This window comes from Eleutherodactylus coqui, chromosome 9 (assembly GCF_035609145.1).
Source record: "Eleutherodactylus coqui strain aEleCoq1 chromosome 9, aEleCoq1.hap1, whole genome shotgun sequence".
In the NCBI taxonomy this organism is placed as follows: domain Eukaryota; kingdom Metazoa; phylum Chordata; class Amphibia; order Anura; family Eleutherodactylidae; genus Eleutherodactylus; species Eleutherodactylus coqui.
Window position 1 is genome coordinate 126,380,010 of NC_089845.1, and position 12,013 is coordinate 126,392,022.

A 12,013-nucleotide genomic window follows, 5' to 3' on the forward strand; every position below is an offset into this window, starting at 1 on the left:
ATACAGCTAAGCTTTAAGCCCAGGAGCCGTAAATTTACAGTGCCTGGTCCTAAACAGGTTAAATAAATAGGGGGAAAAAAACAGTCAATCTGTTTTCCAAGCTTGCATAAGAGGGATATCTAGAAAAAAAAACCAAAAAACTATGAATTGTCAGCAGCAACGATGTGCTGCGCAGAGCAGAGTTTGCGGTCTCTCCTGCGCCTTTTTCTGTATGCAGTATGAGGCCCTCCAGCCCCTTAAGCACAATTTAGAATAATGTAAATGCCCAAATCTTCCTATAGAAGTAAATTGTTAAAGGGGTCGTCTCCTCCACTATTGATGAGCAATCCTGATAAGCAGGAGCTAGTCTATCCTTCAATCCCCATATAATTTGCAACGAGCTGTGTTAGTTCTTCAAGTTTCAGACAAACAGAACTCGTTCTACCTCAAATGCCTGTAGCTCCAGTACTATCACTGCTACCGTGAGGTTTTTATATCACGATTCTTGGCTTAAATTGACACGAGGAGCAAGTCTGTAGCACCGATACAACCGGAGTTACAGCTGTGTGAAGTAGAGTCAAGAATATGGAATGTACAACTCTGACTTCAGTCTGTCTGCACAGCAGAGGAAATGCGATGAGGAGGGGCAGGTAGTAGTGAACAGATCCATGATTTTTAATTCCTGTCCCAAAGGAGGGGGTAACATGGATGTTTATTCATGTTATTAGTTCCCCCCTTATCAAACCCTATTTGCTCTCCGATTGTCATATATGGGTTGTTTCTTTCCCTAGGTAAAAATATGAGAAAAGAGGTTGATCCAGGGAATTAATATGAATGCCAGACCTTTTCCCTAAAATGAGAAAAATGGGCTTCTACCTCAACATTGGGGGAGGTTGAAAACAAAATTATTTTATACTAGGTTGTTAAGAGCACTTGCTCATCTAAATCACTCCTCTATGCCGTTTAACCCTGCATATACCACAGTCATTGCTGACTGCAGCATCTCATGTACCCCCCCCCCCCCCTTACTCAAGGCTTTAAATATTAATAATAATTAAGAAAAACTAAAACCCCTTCATATAAGTGATATCACCACATCCTTAACATGAGAACAAATAAAAGTTGTGTTAAATGAAGCACACCATTGATTTTCTGGTGAAATCCTCTGCCTGTTTGATACATCACACAGCTACTTTCCCAGTGGAAAAATTTGAGTTGAATCCAAGATGGCGGCATTCAAAATGGTTATTATTTTGGTGACATCGCCTAACAGGTTCCTTCCTGCCCCTGCAGGTTGTATGCAAAACTGAATCAAACAGTTTTCATTCTATATGGAGTTTCCACACTTTTAAGACACCCTGTACTTTTCTGATAATCCAGTATATTCGACAATTCGGCACTTTACCTTCTAAAGTCTTTATGAATATTATGATCTGAGCGGAGAGCTTCTTTAATGTAGGTATCACAAGGACATGGAAACGGAAGTACAGTATCCAGATCATAGATAAACCTCTGCCCATCACCACAGTCATGAAGCAGAATGACATGATAATCCTGCGGGGACAAACCAAAATGATTATTCTTCTATATTTATATAGTACTCGCACCTCAATCATCTTCACAATCTGCCCCTTTATTACTGTGGATACAGCGAAAACACTTATTTTAATATCTAATCCGGGATGCAACTCAGGATCAGTACAGGAGACGCAACGTATGTACACAGTGACTCCACCAGCAGAACAGTGAGTGCAGCTCTGGAGTAGAATACAGGATGGAATTCAAAATCAGTAATGTATGTGCATAGAGACTCCACCAGCAGAATAGTGAGTGCAGCTCTGGAGTATAATACAGGATGGAATTCAAAATCAGTAATGTATGTGCATAGAGACTTCACCAGCAGAATAGTGAGTGCAGCTCTGGAGTAGAATACAGGATGTAACTAAGGATCAGTAATGTATGCGCACAGTGACTTCACCAGCAGAATAGTGAGTGCTCTAGAGTATAATACAGGATGGAATTCAGCATATGTAATATATGCACAAAGTTAATGAATATAAAATGGTGTTTCAAAGGTGTACTATATTAGCTTCTTTTCTCACAGCAATGCGTTTGAAGAATCAGGGCCTTGAGGCTGGATTCAGACGAACATTTGCAATGAGTAGAGGCGGGACGGCTAATTCTCGGAATTTAGCCCCACCGCCGTCCCGCCTCTCCTCATTGCAAATAGTGCAGAGGGGCGGAGAGGGGGTAGAGAGGGGGCGGGAGCTCAGAGCACTGCTCCTGGCACTTCCAGGCTCCCCCCTGCAGAGACGGACGACGTATATCGGCTGGGCATGAAAACCCAGCTGATATACGTTCGTCTGAATCCAGCCTTATTGTGTATCCTGGTTGAGGAACTCTTATTCCAAGTGATTCCTATGTAGAACATCTTCAGTGAATGAACAGGCCAGAATTTGGAAGTTATTTTGTGAGTATTTGAGTAATAATATTTTGGAGCATTTGGCATGAAGACATTATTGCAGTTCTTCCAATAGACCAGTATGGAGACTCACAGAAGACAGTCTGAGCCACTCTTCACATTATAGTAGTGGAAGTACTCACCCATATTACTGGATCCTCGCTTTTTCCACACTGTTGTTTCCATATAGGTATCTGCAAATAACAAACATGGCAGAAGCATCAAAATGAGTGACAGGAAGGGGAAGCAGCAGAACAGCAACAATAAATCTGCTAATGAAAACAAATATCTTATAAGCCCTTATAGGCCTCCTGCACACGGGCGGAAATTCCCGCAGAATTTCTGCCCGTGCACGCTGCCATAGTGTTGCATTAGATCATGCAATCCTATGCAGACAGCTGGCATTTGACCACGTGAAAACTTGCGCGATAAACAAATTGCGGCACGTCCTACTTCTATGGAAGCCTCGCAGAGGCCCGCATAGAAGTGTCACGGCTGACGCGCCAGCTCTGCTCTGCACATGCGCCGGCTGGGCAGCAGCCGGCACACAACAGGGCGGAAAAGACGCGGGAGAAGGTGAGCCACCGTGGTTACTGCAGGGGCACGGCTCGCATCCTGCTGCAAGAATTTTCGCAGCGGGATCCGACCCGACAGTCTGCAAGAGGCCATAAATGGAGCATATTATACATTATATAGCACGGTTGTCTACAAACGTCCAGAATACTCCTAACATAAATATACTGCCAGCAAAGCAAGCAGATCTCCTACATAACTATGCCTTAGCAATCAGAAGCCACTAGAGTAGTTATAATCTTGCACTTGCGGTAGTATTACAGCATTAGTGAGTCTCACCATCCTATTTTCATTGGACAAAAAGATGGCGTAAAATTCTTCCAGGTGATGCGGGGTTCGATCTCTGATGGACTCACAAAGTTTCCACACATTTTCTTCACTGTCCAAACATGTAAAAAAAAGAAAAATCATAAAATTGTAATAAGACATAAAATGTGATACTTCTCAGTAAGAGAAACAAAGTAATCTTGTAGATAGGAGACCTTTAAATGGCTAACACGAGGAGAGGATGCTACAAGAAACATTTGAACACAAGATTCTTCATCAGGTAATAGGATATATCTGAAAACACACACACATACATACATAGGCACAGACATGGTGTGATTGATTTGCACTTAAAGCAATAGCAGAACAGAACAAGCAGAGGAATAAATACTTATCTCACCGATGAGGATGTGAGAGTTTTATGGTCTCTAAATTGATGTTTGAAAAATCTGGTCCTCGACCCTCCTCTGATACGCTCAACACAGGCCTGAATAAAGGCCCGTTTACACGCAACGATTATCAAATAAGCGATATTCGTTGCATGTAAACGCAGCCATCATGCACTTTTGTGCTGAACAATGGTTTTAAGGCAAGCTTAAAATCGATCGTTCAGCTGGAGAGACATAGCACAGACCAAACACTGTATTCTCAGCAGGTGCCTGCAGATTACATTGTATTTAGCAGACGAGAACAATGAAGCTGTGTGCAGAGCCCAGCCCACATGCTGGGCTCTGCAAACTGCTCTCGGACGCCCTTTTACACGTAAATGAAGCTGATAAAGTGTTAATGGACATTAGTGTTCATTAACACTTTATGCAAAATGAGCAATTAAACTTTCAGTCGTTTGAAAGATTACCTTTGCGTGTAAATAGGCCTTTACTCTTTGGGTTTCACGGCAGGGTGGGCCACCAAAGATGGTCATAAATTTATATTCTCAAATTCTTCAGCGATGTTGAATTCAAGTTGCCTTTTAATATAACTTTCATATGTTCTTGGATAGCAAAAATTTCAGCTACAAGTAACTGGCTTTTTGTTTCTTTAATTGTGTGGCAGTGAGATCTCATCCAGCTTTTGTCCTCCCTCTCTAGTATGAAGACCCCCAATTCCAGAACCTGATTCTATACACTAAATATACGAGGCATGTGAATGTCCCCGGGATCTTGTAGTCCTGCTGTGTGTTGGCGATTCGTATCCTGTCTGTAGTCTGTACATGTCAGCAGGTCTTGCAGCTCTTAACATTACAGGGATATGTTCCTTGTTGTGAGTCGGAGGGCAATGCACTCCTGATTATAAAGTTCTTCAAATTTGGAGGTTGCCTATAACACAGAAGTGGAGGGTCTGGCGATATTATTTTCAGGTGGCGAGGTAAGCAGCGCAGAATCCCGCGTCAGAGCACCGCACCTGTCCCGTAAGGTCAGCAGAGCACAATGCCACATCAGAGCACCGCACCTGTCCCGTAAGGTGAGCAGCGCACAATGCCACATCAGAGCACCGCACCTGTCCCGTAAGGTGAGCAGCGCACAATGCCACATCAGAGCACCGCACCTGTCCCGTAAGGTGAGCAGCGCACAATGCCACATCAGAGCACCGCACCTGTCCCGTAAGGTGAGCAGCGCACAATGCCACATCAGAGCACCGCACCTGTCCCGTAAGGTGAGCAGCGCACAATGCCACATCAGAGCACCGCACCTGTCCCGTAAGGTGAGCAGCGCACAATGCCACATCAGAGCACCGCACCTGTCCCGTAAGGTGAGCAGCGCACAATGCCACATCAGAGCACCGCACCTGTCCCGTAAGGTCAGCAGCGCACAATGCCACATCAGAGCAGCGCACCTGTCCCGTAAGGTGAGCAGCGCACAATGCCACATCAGAGCACCGCACCTGTCCCGTAAGGTGAGCAGCGCACAATGCCACATCAGAGCACCGCACCTGTCCCGTAAGGTCAGCAGCGCACAATGCCACATCAGAGCACCGCACCTGTCCCGTAAGGTGAGCAGCGCACAATGCCACATCAGAGCACCGCACCTGTCCCGTAAGGTGAGCAGCGCACAATGCCACATCAGAGCACCGCACCTGTCCCGTAAGGTGAGCAGCGCACAATGCCACATCAGAGCACCGCACCTGTCCCGTAAGGTGAGCAGCGCACAATGCCACATCAGAGCACCGCACCTGTCCCGTAAGGTGAGCAGCGCACAATGCCACATCAGAGCACCGCACCTGTCCCGTAAGGTCAGCAGCGCACAATGCCACATCAGACCACCGCACCTGTCCCGTAAGGTCAGCAGCGCACAATGCCACATCAGAGCACCGCACCTGTCCCGTAAGGTCAGCAGCGCACAATGCCACATCAGAGCACCGCACCTGTCCCGTAAGGTGAGCAGCGCACAATGCCACATCAGAGCACCGCACCTGTCCCGTAAGGTCAGCAGCGCACAATGCCACATCAGACCACCGCACCTGTCCCGTAAGGTCAGCAGCGCACAATGCCACATCAGAGCACCGCACCCGACCCTACAGCAGTGACAATGTGCGCTCAAAGTCCAGACAAAACTTTAGGAGGGGAGCCGGAGCACAGCCACAGTGCCCTCCATGTAAAATCGACCTCAGCCTGGACTTCTGTATCTGAATAGCTCAATGTCCCTCAATGGGACCCGACCCGAGCCCCTGCGGGGACCAGCGCAGCACTCACCTTTCCTGCGGCTCCTTGATGTGCTGGCTGCCGGCCAGCCAGCCGATGCGCAGAGCGGAGCCAGCGGCCAGGAAGTGACACTTCTGTGCGGGGCTCTGCGAGCCGCACACAGAAATAGAGCATGCCGCGGTTTGTTTTCCGCGCAGACAAATGGTGTCCGTCTGCCTAGGATTGCGTTTTCTAACGCAATCCTATAGCAGCTTCCACGGGCGAAAATTCTGCGGGAAATCCCGCCATGGAATTTCCGCATGTGTGCAGGGGGCCTTATGGTGGGGGGAAATGCACCAAATCTCTCATGCAATTGTATTAATTTTTATTCGGAGTTTGTCCAGACGATTGAGATTTAGAGGAAGTAGGCCAATAGTTTGATTGAGCAGGAGGCCAGGAAGTCACTCTCCAGTTTTGCCCTGAAAAAAAGAGTGGCATATTCCGGTGCCATCTTACTGCCCATGGCGGTTGCAGTGAGTCGGAGGCAGGGCCATAGCTAAAGGCTCATGGGCCCGGGTGCAAAAGTTTATCTTGGGGCCCCCCAACTTCTCTTAACCCAGAAGCTCCTGGGCCTGAATGCAAAACCTGTAACAGGGCCCCCAACTATAATGCTTTATTCACAGTACTGGGCTCCCTATATGGAGAAGAGAGGCCTTATGGCCCCCTAAAGCTCCTAGGCTCGGGTGCAACCGCATCCCCTATAATTACGCCAGTGGTTGGAGGTATATCTTTTTACCAAAAGAGAAAAAGTTGTTAGTGAGGATAAATCTTGTGAGTTTGAGCACAGATACCGAGACAATCCTATTAGCCTCAAAGAGCACCCAACTGGCAGCCCATCCTTGTGTGGGATATTGGACTATAAGGATTCGCCATCCATGGGTGGCCAGGGCGATGCCATCAGGGAGGAGACCTATGGTGATTATTTTCTTAACAAACTAGTGGTTTGATATCAACTTCAAATCTCAACATCACACTAGAGGCACGCGATCACAGAAGAACTTGGTAATTCAAGTGTACGACCATTTTCCATATTCTCAACATACCCTCAGGGTTTTATGGCAGGGGGGCTATCGGATAAAATCTGGTCATGAAAGTCTCTGAGCCTGCTATGATCTCGCGCTATCCATAGGACGTAAGGGTACGGCCTTTTGCGTGAAGTACCTCACTCCCATGATGCACCCTTACGTCATGGGGAGGGAAGGGGTTAATATCTCTTTTTGTTATCCATTAAAAAAAAGAGATCTATCTACTGATAAGAATCCCACTTCGGTCTACTGGCTGAGGGCTCATGTCCACCGGCTTTTTTTTAACCATGGATTACGCGTGTGATACATGGCTGCATGACTCCGCAAGAAATAGATCGAAGCATGCGCTATTTCTCTGCGTACCACGCAGCGCCAGTCATATACAGTCAGGGATGACCCGCAGCGTTTTACCAATACGGCCGTGGACATGAGCCCTAACACCGGACCAAACTTTTTTTCTTTTTAAGACTTCTACAGTAACAACAACATTCAGATTTCTCCAAGCTGCCCCCTATCACACCCAGCAGCAGGAGAGGAAAGTTCTGAAAAACCCTCTAAGCCATTTATATATTAGAGGTCAAAGGATATTCTAGAGGCTGGGGAAAATTTCCAGAATTTCCTTAAGGGGTTAAACCTACCACTCAGGAGTGCAAAAACTACATCTCCCACAATGCCCCACGGTCAGTTACCGATGCATCCACAACTACACAAAAGGTATATTCATTTTTGCATTTTGAGCAGAACGCATGCTCTGATTGTTCATCACTACCAGGAGCGTCTCTGGAGCATGCTCTCTAGCTGGAGAAAGGTGGGCACTACATAATGGCAATCTTACCAATAGCAGCTGGTATAGCAGCAGTCATCACGACCTGGCAGCACTGGGGGCGCGGAGGCCGGTACTTGCATAGTGCCCAGTCCGGGAAGGTCACACAAGAAGGGGAGAGCATGGAGAGGGCACAGAGTGTCTGTAGCCAGCCATCATCCTACAGGGTGACAGCTACAGGAAGTCGTTCCCCTGGAAACCAGGAAGCGAAGACAGACGAGAAAAACAAGCGCAGTCACGTGTTCAGCCCACCTCTTTCCCGCCAATCCGTTGTTAAAGCTGCCAAACTCCAATCTCTCCATAAAACTACAATACCCATGATTCCCTAGGGCCGTTTCTATAGAGAGGGATCATGGGAGTTGTAGTATCGAGCAGCCGCCAGTAGCGGCGCTTGGTGTCGCGCGAGGGGGCGGGGCGTGCTGATATTTTACCAATCAAATCGTTTATTTACTTCCCGCGCTTAAACTGAACTCTAACACTCACATATTTCGTATGTACATCCGCCGAGGACGGTTTCGCAGCGGAAAATAGTTCCGCGTTAATTTTTCTTCCGGTACCTTGGCCGTTGGACGGAGTGTTGTTTGTGGTGGGGTGTACGGAGAGAGGATTAGAAACGTTCTCTTCAGGACACGGTTTGGTTTCCCTTTGGCAGGCCATGTTGGTGAAGAGGCCCAGCGGCGTAGTGATCTGAGGGGAGCAGTGCGGTGCGTGAGGGAAAGTTTGTGGCGCCAGATTTTGGAAGTGTTCGCGGTGAGAAGATGGTGCAGCTACGGAGCTCGTCCGCCGCCAAGGGCGCGCCGGAGGCCCCTTATTACGAAGGGTCTTCCCTGAATTCTAGCTCCGAGTTTCTGAGTCTGGAGACTCCGCGGGCGAAGTATCCGAGAAGCTCGCTGGGAGCCCGGAACGACACCCCGGGGGGGCCAGAGAAGCGCCGCTCGGTGAGTCCTGGAGATTACCAATGGTCTGGGTTCCTAGTGGTAGTTCCCTGTAGTCGCCGGCACTCTGGGAGCGGCAGTAGTGCTCCTCTTGGTGGGGGTGGCATTGGTGTTGCTCTGGGGCGACCCCCTTCTGGGTGTGAGGAAGACACTGGCATTATTTGGGGTCTTCCCTGCAGCCTGTCAGTAGGTGGGAGGTAGTGTTTGTTGTCCTGGTTGCTGGCAGTGTCCTTATGGTGGAGTGCAGGTGACGCAGCGTGCTGCGCTATCCCTTCTGCAGAATGCTGTAGGGGAGCAGCTGGATGCCCCGATCGGTCCGCGCCGCTGGCTTGTTACTGGACCCGTCCGCTTTCTGCAGGGACCTTTATCTTTTTGGGTAGGAGAAAAACCTGAAACCCAAACGCCGATGTGAGCCGAGCGTGACCCTCCGCAGTGGTGGCGTGGCTGCGCTGGTTTAGTGGGGGGGGTTGTTCGTTGGTCTGCGTCCGGGGTTTTCGTCATTAATGAGTGAACCCGTTCTAGGAGGTGCTGGACGCATCGTGTCCGTTTGATGACTGACGTGCGCCATTGGGGTTCGTTCACACCAGTCCTGGGGTTTTCAGTCTCTGGCCTCCTGCGCACGGGCGTATTTGCATTGCAGAGTCCATGGTGGGCGCCTCCGCAGCCAATGCAGCCCATAGTATGAAACGGCAATACACCATTTCATCTCCATGAACGGAAATAGATTGTGATTTTCTGCTTGCAGAGAATAAGTCGCAGCATGCCGCGACTGTGTGTTACATACGGCTAGCTTCTATCGAGGTCAATGGAAGCTGTCCGTCCCGCGGCACTGCGGAAGTATCGTGGGGTACGTGGCCAACACCCCATCCAGCACTGCTTGCTATTGCGCATGCGTGACGGAGCGCCGGTCGACAAATCCGCAGCGTGTGCAGAGGCCGCTGGACAGGTAAGCTGAGGTCACTGGCCGGACAGCGAGGCGAACTCTGCTGCGGGAATCCCGCATGCTCCGACTGCTCTGTGGTGGTTTTGTTTTGTTTTGTTTTGTTTTTTTTAAAGAGAAACTGAAATTAAACTTCAATGAATTTTCTTTAAAAAAAACATGATGATTTTTTTAAATTTTTGTTCCAGATGGAAAAAATAAAACTGGTTGCAGCGTTGGGGGGGGGGTTCTCTTTCTTTTTTCATCAAAAAAACAAAAGCAAGCCAAAATGTGTGTGGTGTGGTTTTTTTTTAATGAGGTACAAATGGTGCAGATGGAAAGTCCTACTGGAGGACAGTGTGTGCCAGCAGATTGGTCTTATACTTGCATAGCCGTTCGTTTCCCCCGTGTGAGTGCTGAAAGTGGCGCACTTAGTAGTCGCGCCTTCTAATCTTATGATGAGAGGATTACTTGACAGCGCCGCGCTATAATATACTGCAGCATTTTGTTTTCTCCAGGTGTCTATTGGACTTGTTAATGTTAAAATCGCAACGTGGCAAAAATCGCAATTTTTAACATTAACAAGTCCCATAGACACCTGGGGAAAAACACTGCGAATTTCGCAGTGAAAAAGAACTGTAGTGGGTAGGCACTCTTACATGCAACATTTTGCTCAAAGTTCATTCAAACGAATTTGCGCAATAATCGTAAGGTGTAAAGGCGGAGCCATCAGGTACCGTTCATTTATCGCTGAGTTTTAGCCTGCACAACAATGGTCGTTGGTTTGCTTTTTGCTTACTTTAAATGGCATTCGTTCAGTCCTTTGAAAGACAAAGACTTGAGGGGAGAAGTGATTGTTTGCCATCCTAGACACAATGAGTAATTGTTCACTCATGCCTGCAGAAGACAATGGCCTTCCTTCGCACTAAAGACCTGCCAGCCAGAGTTCACCATATGTAAGGCTGAAAAGACATGTCCATCCAGTTCAGCTAACATAGTGTTTAGTTTAACTAATGAGGGAGATGGAGAGGATTTCAACGATTACATTTGAATGCTCAGCATTTCTATTACAAAAAAGCAGTTCATTCATTCAAACGATAAACGTTGTGTGTGTGACACATCCCCGAACTCAGCGGGTCACTTACTTTCTACTCATAGGACTGATGCCCGCAGCGGAATCCGACCCTGTGCCTGGCCGGTGACCCCCACGTACCTGGCCGGATTCTTATCTGCATTGTGGATGTGCAGGCCGGTGCAAAGGGTACTGGTGCATCTTGTCTCCACCAGAAGGATTGGCGACAGTGACAGCGAACACCTACGTAACACTCACCAGTAGGGTTAGGTTTAGGATTAGTTTTAGGGTTACGTTAAGTATTACTGACAAAGGTGCGTTTATGATGGGGATGCCAGCTTGCACCTGCCAGGGTATGTGGAGAGACAGATCGGCCCTGCCTAAGTTGATGGCACCAGAAGCCAGCGGCTTCCACACTGACACAAAGAGCGGGGCCAGCTGCAGCCGTGCCGCTGCACACAAGCAGATCTAGCAGCGCTGATGTGGGGTGGGCGGGGAGCGGACAGTGGCGGAGCATTGAGGAGGAGAAGGCAGTTCGCTGGGGACAGTGACAGGTGACCGGACAGTGGCGGAGCCGCGAGGGGAGAGCGCCGGGATGACAGTGGCAGGTGACAGAAGCGGAGCCTGACAGCGCCAGAGATATAGCAGTATCAGAGCTGGGAGCTTACCTGGGCGGTGAGCAATGGGCCGGCGGCTGCCGAAAGTAACAGGGACACCGGAGCTGGGAGCTAACATGTCAGCGCAGGGCTGAGGGCTATGGGACAGCCAATCGAAACTTGGGGGCATGCACTCTGCCTCCACCCATTCCCCTGCCCAAGTTGTGGGCATGGTTTGTGGGCCTGCGGTTTGTCTCCACCCATTCTTCTGGTGGAGACAAGATGTTCCAGTACCCATATATCTATATTACACAAGTTCGGCACTAACAACCAATCAGGTTGAATCAGGGAACCCAAGCAACCAATCAGCTTGCTGGAATTGGGAATCAGAACCAATGAGGTTGCTGGAACTGCTCCATAGTGCCTAACTTGAGTGTAATATAGATATATGCGCACAAGCACAGATAATGCCGCGCCGTCGCTAGCCGATTATTTGGATCCCACGAACTTTCCGCAGTGATTGCGGAATGGCAGCGGGTTGGATGGAAGCAGTCTGCACGGACTCTGCCTAGAAATAGAGCATACTACGATGTTTTCACCTATGAGCGAAAATTGCAATTGATTTCCACTGATGGGCAGGAAAAAACGCTTCTCCGTAGCATGCTATGGCAGGTATTTACACCGAA

At 48.6% G+C, this 12,013-nt stretch overlaps 2 protein-coding genes across 3 annotated transcripts in view; one reads left to right on the top strand and one right to left on the bottom strand.

The window, feature by feature from the left end:
- Nucleotides 1-8,033, bottom strand: part of NTAQ1 (N-terminal glutamine amidase 1) — a 32,573-nt gene extending 24,540 nt beyond the window's left edge. Inside the window, exons 1-4 of one of the 2 annotated variants that reach the window (XM_066578477.1) lie at nucleotides 7,818-8,025; nucleotides 3,293-3,392; nucleotides 2,584-2,634; nucleotides 1,385-1,533 (exon numbers count right to left, since the gene is read on the bottom strand). In XM_066578477.1, coding sequence (XP_066434574.1) covers nucleotides 1,385-1,533; nucleotides 2,584-2,634; nucleotides 3,293-3,392; nucleotides 7,818-7,888 — 371 coding nt within the window. In that variant the 5' untranslated portion in view covers nucleotides 7,889-8,025. Of the gene's footprint in view, nucleotides 1-1,384; nucleotides 1,534-2,583; nucleotides 2,635-3,292; nucleotides 3,393-7,817 lie in introns of both variants that reach the window. The other variant, XM_066578478.1, reaches the window with a different exon arrangement.
- A 291-nt stretch (nucleotides 8,034-8,324) lies between these two features.
- ATAD2 (ATPase family AAA domain containing 2) overlaps nucleotides 8,325-12,013 on the top strand; it is a 50,554-nt gene continuing 46,865 nt past the window's right edge. The window contains exon 1 of the mRNA XM_066578479.1: nucleotides 8,325-8,743. Within this exon, the coding sequence (XP_066434576.1) occupies nucleotides 8,564-8,743 (180 nt within the window). The 5' untranslated portion in view covers nucleotides 8,325-8,563. The remainder of the gene's footprint in view (nucleotides 8,744-12,013) is intronic.